The sequence below is a fragment of the Leptinotarsa decemlineata genome, unplaced genomic scaffold (genome assembly GCF_025532065.1).
Source record: "Leptinotarsa decemlineata unplaced genomic scaffold, Ldec_3_MD MMD2_tig00000505_RagTag_RagTag, whole genome shotgun sequence".
Taxonomy (NCBI): domain Eukaryota; kingdom Metazoa; phylum Arthropoda; class Insecta; order Coleoptera; family Chrysomelidae; genus Leptinotarsa; species Leptinotarsa decemlineata.
In genome coordinates, this window is record NW_027412549.1 from 5061622 (window position 1) to 5073657 (window position 12036).

The 12036-nt window shown below is 34.0% G+C and overlaps 2 protein-coding genes across 5 annotated transcripts in view; one reads left to right on the forward strand and one right to left on the reverse strand.

Moving 5' to 3' along the window:
* Oseg5 (intraflagellar transport protein Oseg5) overlaps window positions 1-12036 on the forward strand; it is an 85897-nt gene that overhangs the window by 1594 nt on the left and 72267 nt on the right. Inside the window, exon 1 of one of the 2 annotated variants that reach the window (XM_074173794.1) lies at window positions 8195-8459. The exons of the other annotated variant lie outside the window; for it this stretch is intronic. The gene's annotated coding sequence lies outside the window, so the exon portion shown is untranslated. Of the gene's footprint in view, window positions 1-8194; window positions 8460-12036 lie in introns of those variants that run through there. 2 annotated transcript variants of the gene reach the window in all.
* LOC111513865 (uncharacterized) overlaps window positions 4979-12036 on the reverse strand; it is a 57539-nt gene continuing 50481 nt past the window's right edge. The window contains exons 1-2 of one of the 3 annotated variants that reach the window (XR_012465131.1): window positions 8635-9422; window positions 4979-6115 (exon numbers count right to left, since the gene is read on the reverse strand). Coding sequence is in view for 1 of the 3 variants with exons in the window: in XM_074173796.1 (XP_074029897.1) it covers window positions 5943-6115 (173 nt within the window). In the remaining 2 variants the exon portion in view is untranslated. Of the gene's footprint in view, window positions 6116-8537; window positions 9423-12036 lie in introns of those variants that run through there. The other 2 variants (XR_002723275.2, XM_074173796.1) reach the window with 2 other exon arrangements.

Sequence of the window (12036 nt, forward strand, 5' to 3'; positions counted from 1 at the left end):
GCAGACAGCCAGCGATGAAATTTAACCCAGGTTTGTGTTTAATAAACCCTACAGAAAACAAATAAAGAAGAACACAGCGTCAGATGCTACAAATGCAATACCCATATATAGCATATATACAGAAAGCTCAAAAACCACAGAAGGCTCAGGATGTGAAGTTTACTTCAGATCACTAAGCCTAAAGAATACGCGGGGAATGGGAAAAATACCAGCGTGGTTCAAACAGAACTGGCCACAAAAGGAAAAACCAGGAAAGGAATCTCTGGCAAAAACATAATCTGCACTGATAGCAGACAAGCCCTATTAGCCTTGAAAGGACACCTTGTTATCTCAGAGCTAGTACTGGAATGCCACCAAGATTTCGCCAAAGCCTCGGTAGATAATAAAATTATCCAAAGAAGGCTCAGGATATTGAGTTTACTCCAGATCACTATTCTTGAGATTAAGTGGGAAATGGGAAAAATACAAGCGTGGTTCAAACAAGACTGGCTGATATCTCAATCGCCACAAAAGAAATAACCAAAAAAGGAATTTCTGGCAAAAACATAACAATCTGCACTGATAGTAGACAATCCCTATTAGCCTTGAACAGACAACGTGTTACCTCAGGGCTAGTACTATAGTGTCACCAAGATTTAGCCAAAGCCTCGGTGGATAATAACACTATCCTGGGGTGGGTTGAAGAACACGACAAGAGTGAAGGTAATCGCATTGCCGACTTTTTAGCCAAGAAAGCAGCTGGACTAAGAATTTTAGGATCCAGTGACACCTACGGTCTGATGACTTCGACAATTTCAGAACTAGCCAAACTTCAAACCCATGCCCAATCCCTGAAAAGATGGGATGGAATAGAAGGATACAGTCTTGCAAGGCGACCCTGTGAAGCTGGTGCCGAAGAAATATCTGACGATGACCAGGAAAAACATATGCTTAACAGTAGGATTTCTGATTTCCCAGTGTCAACTAAGGAAACACCTCCATATTATGGGGCTAGTGGACACACCTCTATGCAGAATATGTTAACATGAAGATGAAACTGTCAGGCATGTCTTATGTATCTGGAGTTATTGTCAATGAGAGAGTGTGTGTTCGGCGAGTCTTGGCCTACACCTGTCGATATAAAGAAGATGTCTCCCAGTGACTTTTCTACCTTTCTGGAAAGGCCAGGATGGACTATGTGAATGATATATGATTCAATTCCATAACGAACGTTTGTAGTACAAATTGAATAGAAAATGTGTTCTTTGTATAACTCAATGTTCATATAAAAGTATTTGTGTGTCTGAAAGATTGCTGTACAATAAGTTATATGAAAGATGTGAAACCAATGGCAGACATCCGATGTTTCGAAATAATGAGTTTGTGTAGAAAAGTTTCTTCTTTGCATGATCAACACATCTTTGTAAAAATTATTTTGAAATTAATTGCTTCTTCCTTCCTTTCTTTTGAAAGTTACCACAAAAAAATAATATCTTCCAATACTGTCCCTCTTAGAATTTGTTCAAGATTCCTGAGACTGGTAATTAATCAAATAAACGAATGACTGTCATTACTTACTGTCATCGATGTCATGAGTAGATTTAACACATTCGTGACATGAAGTCGTAATTTCATGAATGAATTGGGTACTTTATCTTCTAATGTTATCCAGATTGGTACTGAAAATCAGCCTTCGAGGATGACGGGGTTTCATGTAAGTGAAATTTATTTTCATATACTACCTGTATAGTTTGGTTTTCAATATTCAATATTATTATAAATTTAGTTGTTTTCTAAGGTTAGTTATTCGTGTAATTCAATATTTATATGAAAGTAGTTATTTTAAGAGAACTGTTTTCTACCAGTTTGTGTCGTAAGTGATCATTTGTATGTGTTGAATAGAAGGAAACTGATTGACTTTGTATATTTGACGTACATTTTTTGTTTTCAATATTTAAAGTCTTGTTAGTGAAGTCCTCTATCATGAATCGCTACAGTAACGCAGAGATGGCTGACATGCATTCCATTTATGGACTTGCTGATGGCAATTCATTGGAAGCTAGGCGGTTGTACAGTGAACGATTTCCTAATCGTAATGTGCCTATTAGAAAAACCTTCAAAAGTATACATCAACGACTACGTGAAAGAGGAGCACTGAAGCGAAATGGAGGACCAGGAAGGTCAATGACAGTAAGAACGATAGAAGTAGAAGAGAATCTGCTGGCCATGATAGAAGAAGATCCAGGTACCTCTACTGAATAAATTGCACAGGACGATTTTGAACATTGTTAGAAACTATTTGTTGTACCCATACCACATACAACGAGTTCAGGCACTTCTTCCTGCAGATTTTGTCAATGGCTTTTGCGCACTCAATTACTGATTCTTATTATTTTTACCGATGAAGCCAGTTTCTCAAGAAATGCCATAAGGAATTTCCACAATAATCATGTTTGGACTGAAGAAAATTCACATGAGGTGCTTGAAGGTCAACATCAGTTCTCGTTAAACGTTTGGGTGAGAATTGTAGGTGACTTCCTAATTGGATTGGTATTTCTGGAAGGAAAGGAAAGAAGACTTATCGGCGAGGTATACCACAACTTTTTGGAAGAAACGCAGTTTCTGAAGGATGTACCCTTGGTAACAAGAAATGCGATGTGGTTTATACACGATGGTGCATCAGCGCATTTTAGCATAATGGCTCGAGAGTTTTTAACAGTAACATACGGAGATCGCTGGATTGGTCGAGGTGGACCTCACTTATGGCCTTAAATCCCCTGGATTATTTTCTATGGGGCCACCTGAAGTCATTAGTTTATACCACTCCAGTGGAAAATGTGGAAGATTTGAGAAATCGGATAATTGCTGGGTGTAACGCAATCAGAAACGATCCTGGTGTTTTTGAAAGAATTCGGGAGTCGATGAAGAGAAGATTGGATTCTTGCATCCAGACGGGTTAGTCATTTTCAACAGTATTTGTACATAAGAAACATAACATGTAATTTTTGGTAATAAATTTTTGTTGTCGAAATTATTTTTCACTCCGTGTCTTCGAAACAAAGCGCCCTATCAGAAATTATTGAAGGAAAAATATCCTTAGAATAGTCCAAGGAATAGTCCGCATGTTCAATAAATACCCTGAAAATTTATATTTACTAAAATGATATCAAACACTTCTTCGACAGTGTTCATAGCAGCTTGATATATGCCAAAGGAAAACATTATTTTTCATTTTATTTTTTCCAAAATTTCTGAAAAATTTGTGATTGAAAAGGGTACTTTCAAAAATATATTTGCAGTATCAAATAAATAGTATTTGGAGTAAAAACTCAACAGGAAAAGTGATATCCTTGTAATTCAGTGTTGAATGGGTTCTGGGAACGAAAGTTCGTTATACATTTTTGTTAAGAGCTTATTTTGAGTTCGATCACTCAAGGAGTACCTAATTATGGAAATTGTGGCAAAAATTTATGCAGTGCTGATAATTATTAAAAAAAAATTCACATTGCACTTATGTGCTGGCTATAATAAAACATTAAAAACTATTGATACACTCATTACAATTAAGAAAATAAACTGAGTGTGAAACTCTTATCAACAATGTGAATGTTCACCAAAGAAACTTTAGGAACATTCATAAACCAACCATAAACTCGCAAAGTAATTTTCAACTCCAAAATTTAAACTCAGTTCAGGAGTTACAGCAAAGATAATGTTGAAAAGTTGATGTATTCAACCTGTTTTCAATTATTACTCAATTCAAAGAGTGTTTCATTATGAAGATGTTGAGGAATTGTAATTTCATCTTCATCGGATGATAATATAAGTATTTTTTATTTATGGTGTTGAAATATGGTATTTTATAGGTAATTATGATTCGAGAATAAAAAAAATATAGTTTCAAAAATATATTATTTGCAATTATCTTGCAAAATCTTTGCAAACAAAATTCCAGAGTGGGATAAATTCAAAACAATTCAATATATTTCAAGATGATCAACCCTTTCGGGCATATGTAATGACATTTTGTTCATGGTGCTCAAACTTGATAACGTAAAAACCGGCACTGATCACAAAAAAATCATGGAATTCATTGAAAATCCTCACCGGCGAATAATTTACAAGGTTTTTCATTTGTCAATTTGATTTTTGCAGAATTGTTTTACGGCATATTTCGGCTCCAGGTTTCCTATAAAATCACTACCTACGTGGAATTTATGAAATAACTGACTATTATAAGACAACACGTATAGCTGAGGCACCAGTCAATCTAATAATAACACTGATGGTCTTCAAACATGACTCAACCTCTCACGGAATCACCAAACTCTTACAAACGTTTGAAATAAATGATCGCTTCAATCAAGCTGACCACTATTATGATCTTTATGCAGTCATTGTTCACTGTGGTTCGTCAAAGACGAAACGGACTGGTTGAAATTTCAGATAGTCATGTCACTAAATATTCTGGCGATATCTTGAATTTATTGGAGCCTCTGGAGACACCCTATATTTCGTTCTATGAAATAGAGGACATTGGCAGATCAAGATCTTCTGATGATGTGATGCTGCAGGTTTTTCCGGGTTTTCTTGTAGCTGAAAAAGCAAATGCGCCACTGGAATCAATCAAGTCTCCCCGGAGCGCTAATCAACTTTTGTTGTTGTATCGTAATTTCATAATTTGTAATACTTTCGTATCTATTACTGTATCAATATGAGTTAAATCAACGAATGTAAAGTTTTGTTCATTTCACATGAAGTTTTCTTGAAAATAAAAATAAATGAAATTTCAATTCCCATTATCTCAAATCGCTTTCAAATAATGAAAAGTAAATTATTTTAAATCTTCTGAGAATGATAAATTTGTCAATGAAATCGTGTTTCGAATTTGTTTTGTCTGGTTGTCTGTCTCAGTCGGAATTCGAATTTGGAAAGCAATATATGCCATTCCAGTTGAAAACCATTGTTAGCGCCATCAGACTTCTGGTGAAAAAAAGACTTCTAATGATACCAAGATATATTAAAAATTCATACACTGACGTGACATTATTGACACCGATAACAATATAATTCTAGTCACAATTCCAATATAAATTTGTTTGGCCTCCTTTTTCAATATACTGACAGAACATTTCACGAAAAACTGGCATACTCGTGCACAAAGAATGATGTTTGGTTATTTTTTTGCTTATTGATCAAACGAAGATCATTCACCTGTTGAATTATAACCTTTTCTGAGAAATCAAATGAAAAAATGACAGTTCTACGTTATTTCAGTCAGTTTTCACTATCAGCTGACCATCACAATTTTGATGTTATGATTTCAGTATGTTCGGCTCTAGCTCAATCTCCATTGAATTGAGCTTTCATTCACAGAATAATTCACCAGAAAATGTGTAACATTGCTTTTTTCATTTTCCTTTTAATAAATTATTCATGGAATGAAACAATTGAGTCATTTGATAATTTTCGAAAGAGGAAAATTTCGCAGAGAGAACTGAAAAATGGTTACTTAGAGTTATATTTAAGTGCTACAACAGAAATATGAAGTTATTTGCCAATTTTTTCATTTGTTGATGGTGCATACTTCCTGGTAGATTTTGAATTTGAAAATGGAGGAAAGAATATAGTTGATAATTTTAAATGACTCCGTAAGTAAAATATCGCTATCTATTTGGTTTTCATTTCTACAAAAATTCACTCATATTACTTTCAGCAATCCAAAAACTCGACACTAAGTGACCTTGAATGTTTGGCTGGCTTCTGACTAGAGAAAAATCTATAAACAATATCAAATCTATATATTAAATCAAATCAACCCAATCACTTTCTCAATCACAACATAATAGGAAATAGAACCGGATTGTCTCTCACTTCACCATAATTCATTCTTTGGCAATCTAAATCACTCTTTCAGGTAATACGTTATGAGGACAGGAAATCCAATTTCTTGAAGAACTGATTCATTCTCTCGCAGGTTTATTTGGTGGAGCATCCACAACCACTGAAAAGGGAGGCGGACAAGGAATTATCTCTTCAACTTCTGAACGTGGAAAGGATTCATAGTCATGGTTTTTGTGTCCTGCTCTTTTTCGTTGAATATTTTTTCTGGTTTGATACCCTTTTGTGGCGTTATCTGAAAAACAAAATCATAACAATGCACGTATACAATAAACCGATAAAAATGTTAAAAACATTGTTTGAGTTGAAGTTGAAAAGTTGTAAGAGTTTTTGAGTAATTCCCGATTTAGGATAAACGGTATGGGTTGAAAGATGTGATGGTTGTCTTGTTGTTATGCATGTTAATGACACATTTTTGTAAACTCCGTGTATCTTCTTGAAGTGATAACTTCTTATGAGAGGGTAAACCGCTTGAACAGTGCCTGTATGTCTGGCTTTCCTTCATCCTCACTCTAACACACAGCGTTAGCCTTATCTCTGACAAACGATTCTCTCGCCTCTCTTCACATGATTCAGTGTTCAGTGTGCAGTCGACATATACTCTTAACAGTGACCATTTAACGTAAAACTATCACCGCTCTTGAAAGTTATTATAAATAATTTGATGGTAGTAAAATATAAACATTATTATGAAAAGTCTCAAACTTATTATTAGTGAGGATGACCGTGTCGAAAAGAATGTTACATTTGAAACAATTGAAACATGACAATACATCAAAAGAGGTTGACTCCTCACTGGATATAAAGAAGATTATTGAATTAAAAGTTACTAAAAATCGTTATTTGTTTTAAAATGTGGTTGAAGAACGAAGAGAGAGACAACAAACAATTAACGATGACAGCTGTCATGTGATTCAGTATGAAAAGTGTGTTTATTTGTCGATGATAAAACTATGGAACAACAAAGAACTGTTATGGTGCAAGTGTGATCAGAAACATCTGCTGTTCTGAAAATCTATTGCGGCAGTTGTATCGCCAACAGCATATGCACCTGACACCTGTCGGATATAATCCAACGCCCTTCGTGGTATTAACCAGGAGAGTAGTTGTTTTCTGATATGTCAGTCCATAAACATACAGTGTAGGGAGTTGAGACTGACCTGAACGAATTTCCTTCAGATGATTTATTTTCAATATTAAATAGTCCAACTCGGATTAGTTATCATTTCTGTCGGGCTTCCCGATACGCACACGTTTTTTCATATTCAGTTTCTGGTTGCTGTGAATATTTAAATACACGTCTAATCCATGTATAGATTGAAGCGAAAGCAAATAGATCAATTATTCTTGATCCATTTTGTGGTAAAAAATCTCAAACAACCCTCCGAATTTTGTCCAATCAGTTTATTCCCTGTTATTGATAGTATATCCAACTGAATGAAGAAAAATCTTGAATAGAAATAGTAATCATAATTCTGAAATAGTCCTTCCTATGGAACAACTTAGCACTATCTGTATGAGTTATGGAAAAATCAAATGAATCAGGGTGATGGATTTTTAAGTTTATTAGTTCATTTTTCGAATTTGTCAAACAGAATGTAATAAATAACATGTCTCAGGCCTAAAACGAAGATAAAAAATTCTTTAACACAATCTATATGAAATGAAGTTCTACAAGAAAGTATTTTAGGACCTCATACGTTCGAGTCATATAGTATTTTCGAATATTTTTCGACTACATGCTATTGACATATTCGATAGACTATGAAACAAAATTTTGTGTCGCTAATGTATTAGTTTCAGTCACCCAGAATTGTTTCATGAGGTTTCATTCTTCTCCGCGAGTCCTTTTTTTATTTCATTTCACGATGTATATGCTATATATTTCCAGTGAAATGACTGCTTCAAGGATAAAAATTTAATGCATTCCTTTGTATTTTATGATTTTTCTCAAATTATTTGTATTCAAAAATGTCACTATTTTCCTTTTATAAACTTATAAAACGTGGTGAAATTTTAATTAAAATAGGTTTTGATAGAATCCGTTGTTGACACTTTATTTTCCAATGAAACTGATCTTGATTTCAAGAAGATGAAGGTACCAATCAAATGATAAGAAAATATGAGTGTATCGTAGACTTTGCTCATTTTACCAAGTTCTCGTTCATGTTATTATATACAATAAACAAACTACTATTTCGCCATTTCAGTAATCTTATTGACATTTCAACTCATATGTAATGCAAGAGCAGATTTTTGAAAACGACTTCATAAGAGTGCTGATATAATTATAAAATATGCAATCGCTCATTGTCATTCATAAAGTGTCGCGGAGATTATACGTCTTCAGTTTTGACAATTCGCAGGATATAAGTATATTAAAAAAATAATAAATGAAAGAAAATATTTCTACATTTCATTTTCATGAAGAAGGTATTTTTATTCAAGTGTTATTTGAATATGAAATTTGTATAAGTGATGTTAGATCATCAAATTTCAAGACCAAAAGCTTTTCATGTTTAGTTTTATGAAGTGTCATCAGTTGTAAAAAAAACACAAAGTCATGTTTCACACAATAGGTGAGTTGTTGCGTTTGATCACTTTTTTGTAACACTTCCTATATTATTACCTACCCAAAAATCTTGTACTCTACTCACCTTCTTCACATTCACTAAGATTTAATATGAGTAATAATAAGCAGATAACGCTGAATAGTGTAGATTCCATCATAATATACAACTACGAGAAACTCACTCTCAATGCTAAATGATGAAACAAATCTAAAAACTTCGTCTTCGATTTGTTTTAAAATACTTTATTTTGGTTTATTCACATGTCAGTCGGCTGATCAATTCAATCTGTGGCGACTTTCTCCGACGTAAATCTGTGAAATTGAAATGACGACAAAATATGACGGGAACTTTGAATTATTGATAATTATTTTTCTGATGAAAAATGCAGAGCCGTAGCTGGTTTTTTCTCTTTAGCTAAAAGTTGCAAAACTATTTTAATTATTTGTACATTTATATTGGAAATCTGAATAATAAATTGAATTCTTTTTTTCGGAAATGTTTTTTGCCGCCGGCCAAGATTCGTCCTCTGAATTAGATAATTTTGGTGTTAAATTGTCTGAAGAGTAACAAGTATTCATTTTACTTTAAGATACAGGCTGATTCACGGTGGATGGCACATTAGACGTTTCTGGTGAACCAGACAACGGATCACTTTGAAAATTCAATGGAGGGCATATTCGGACATTCTCTAGCCAACTAAAATATTTTCGACAATGCGGTGTTGCCGCTTCTATTAGAAAGCAGTAGCAACTTTGATTTTTCAAATGGAACACTCTGTATATAATATTATTTTTGGAATCTCCAACAATTGCCCGACAACTTTTCTTGATATTTCCCTGTACCTATCTGTTACCGTTTTCGAAATAAAAATTAATTTCAATTTTTTTCTTCGAAAATCATGACTTCTAAAAATGCCGATATCTTTTAGTTAAGAAGTACTATGATATCGAAATTTGGTTTGGAGTTAGGTGATACTGGGACACTTCCCACACGTCTGTCTAATCTCCGTTACTTCAATACAGGGTGGTAAAAAAATACAGTTTTTTCGTTTGCTTGAAAAAGTTGCTGAAATTTGATTATTTTAAATGGAACACCCTGTATATTATTGAAAATTCGAAAAGCTGCTGAAATTTGCTTTCTTTCTATGTATATCATACCTATACCTAACTAGTCAAGTTTTGGACTTATGAACATTTATTTGTGAAAATGTCCCTTCAGAATGGTATTTCCATTCGGTATTTGGTAAGCAGGCCATGATTACTATTTGACAGTAGCGTTGTGACATTCTCCTAATAATATCGACATTTTCGTCACTTCAGAAGTTGCAAATACCTTCAAAACGATGGAACAAAACTATTCAAACGAAGTTCTTATGAATTTGTTTATTATTTTTGGACAGTGTGACAAAATTATCAGCAGAACATGAGAAAGTTCAATGAAATGTATCCGAATCTACCGCCAATGAACCTCAAGAAATTTATACGAATTCAGAACAATTTCAATATGTTTGGATAAACTTTAAAAAAGCACCAAGAAACTTGAAATTGGAAATATTGATATGAATAATTATAAAAAAGTAAAACAATCATGTGGAATATTTCAAAATATGTTCGAATCGCTGGCCGTTCACTTCCAAGCACTTTAAAATGCGGGTGTTGACTGCTTTCGTGGTGGCAGATCTGATTTCATTGGGATCCAAATCTTCAAATGTTTGGGCAATCCTTTCTAACAATTCATCTCTCGAACGCACGGGTATTTTGTAAACTTTTTCTTTAAACATTCCCCACAAATGAAAATCTAATGGATTAAGATCGGGTGATCTCGCTGGCCAATTCCATGCTCCCAAGCGCCTCATCCACCGATCGTCAAATAGTCTATCCAGTTCTGCGCTCACTTCTCTTGTGCAATGTGCAGGAGCTCCGTCTAGTTGGTACCAACAGTTTCGATAATCTTCGAGTGGCAGATTATCCACGAAACTGTCTACAGTATCCTCCAAAATATTCAGGTAGCTTCTGGATGTTAATGACTCCTCGTATATCACGTACCTCAATTTGTTGTCCATCAACATGCAGAAGACATTAAAACTAAATTTTTCTTGAAATCCGGCTTCTTTTGTGACGTGAGGATTTTCACTGGACCAATAATGACGATTTTTTCTATTGAAAATCCCTTCTCTCGAAAATTTCGATTCATCAGTCCAAATAATTTTATTTAAAAAAAGTGGATCTTCTTGAATGCGTGTCAACAACATTTCACAAAATTCTACTCTCTGTTGAGGATCTTGAGGCTTCATTGCTTGAATTTTGGTGAATTTATAATCATGCATTTTATGTCTTCGCAAGATTCTTTGAACCGATGAATATTTTATACCCAAATCTTCTTCAGCACTTCTTATCGATGACTCGGGAAATGCGTGAAAATATGCTAAGACATTAATCTGGTTGTCTTCGAAAGTTACGGGTCGAGGCAAGTTTCTTGGTGCTTTTAAAGTTGATCCAAATGCATTGAAATTGTTCTGAATTCGTATAAATTTCTTGAGGTTCATTGGCGGTAGATTCGGATACATTTCATTGAACTTTCTACATGTTCTGCTGATAATTTTGTCACACTGTCCAAAAATAATAAACAAATTCATAAGAACTTCGTTTGAATAGTTTTGTTCCATCGTTTTGAAGGTATTTGCAACTTCTGAAGTGACGAAAATATCGATATTATTAGGAGAATGTCACAACGCTACTGTCAAATAGTAATCATGGCCTGCTTACCAAATACCGAATGGAAATACCATTCTGAAGGGACATTTTCACAAATAAATGTTCATAAGTCCGAAACTTGACTAGTTAGGTATAGGTATGATATACATAGAAAGAAAGCAAATTTCAGCAGCTTTCCGAATTTTTAATAATATACAGGGTGTTCCATTTAAAATAATCAAATTTCAGCAACTTTTTCAAGCAAACGAAAAAACTGTATTTTTTACCACCCTGTATTGAAGTAACGGAGATTAGGCTGACGTGTGGGAAGTGTCCAAGTATCACCTAACTCCAAACCAAATTTCGATATCATAGTACTTCTTAACTAAAAGATATCGGCATTTTTAGAAGTCATGATTTTCGAAGAAAAAAATTGAAATTAATTTTTATTTCGAAAACGATAACAGATAGGTATAGGAAAATATCAAGAAAAGTTGTCGGGCAATTGTTGGAGATTCCAAAAATAATATTATATACAGAGTGTTCCATTTGAAAAATCAAAGTTGCTACTGCTTTCTAATAGAAGCGGCAACACCGCATTGTCGAAAATATTTTAGTTGGCTAGAGAATGTCCGAATGTGCCCTCCATTAAATTTTCAAAGTGATCCGTTGTCTGGTTCACCAGAAACGTCTAATGTGCCATCCACCGTGAATCAGCCTGTATATCTTGTTTATATCGTTTCCGATATTCAAATTATAAATGTCAGATCTGACCCTCAACTTTCCGATATTTCTGAAACATGGAACGTTGCGTTAAACATTTTAGGACATCAAAAATATGTTTTTTTTTTCATTAGATTAATTTCGAAGTATTCACACATGTCTGTCTA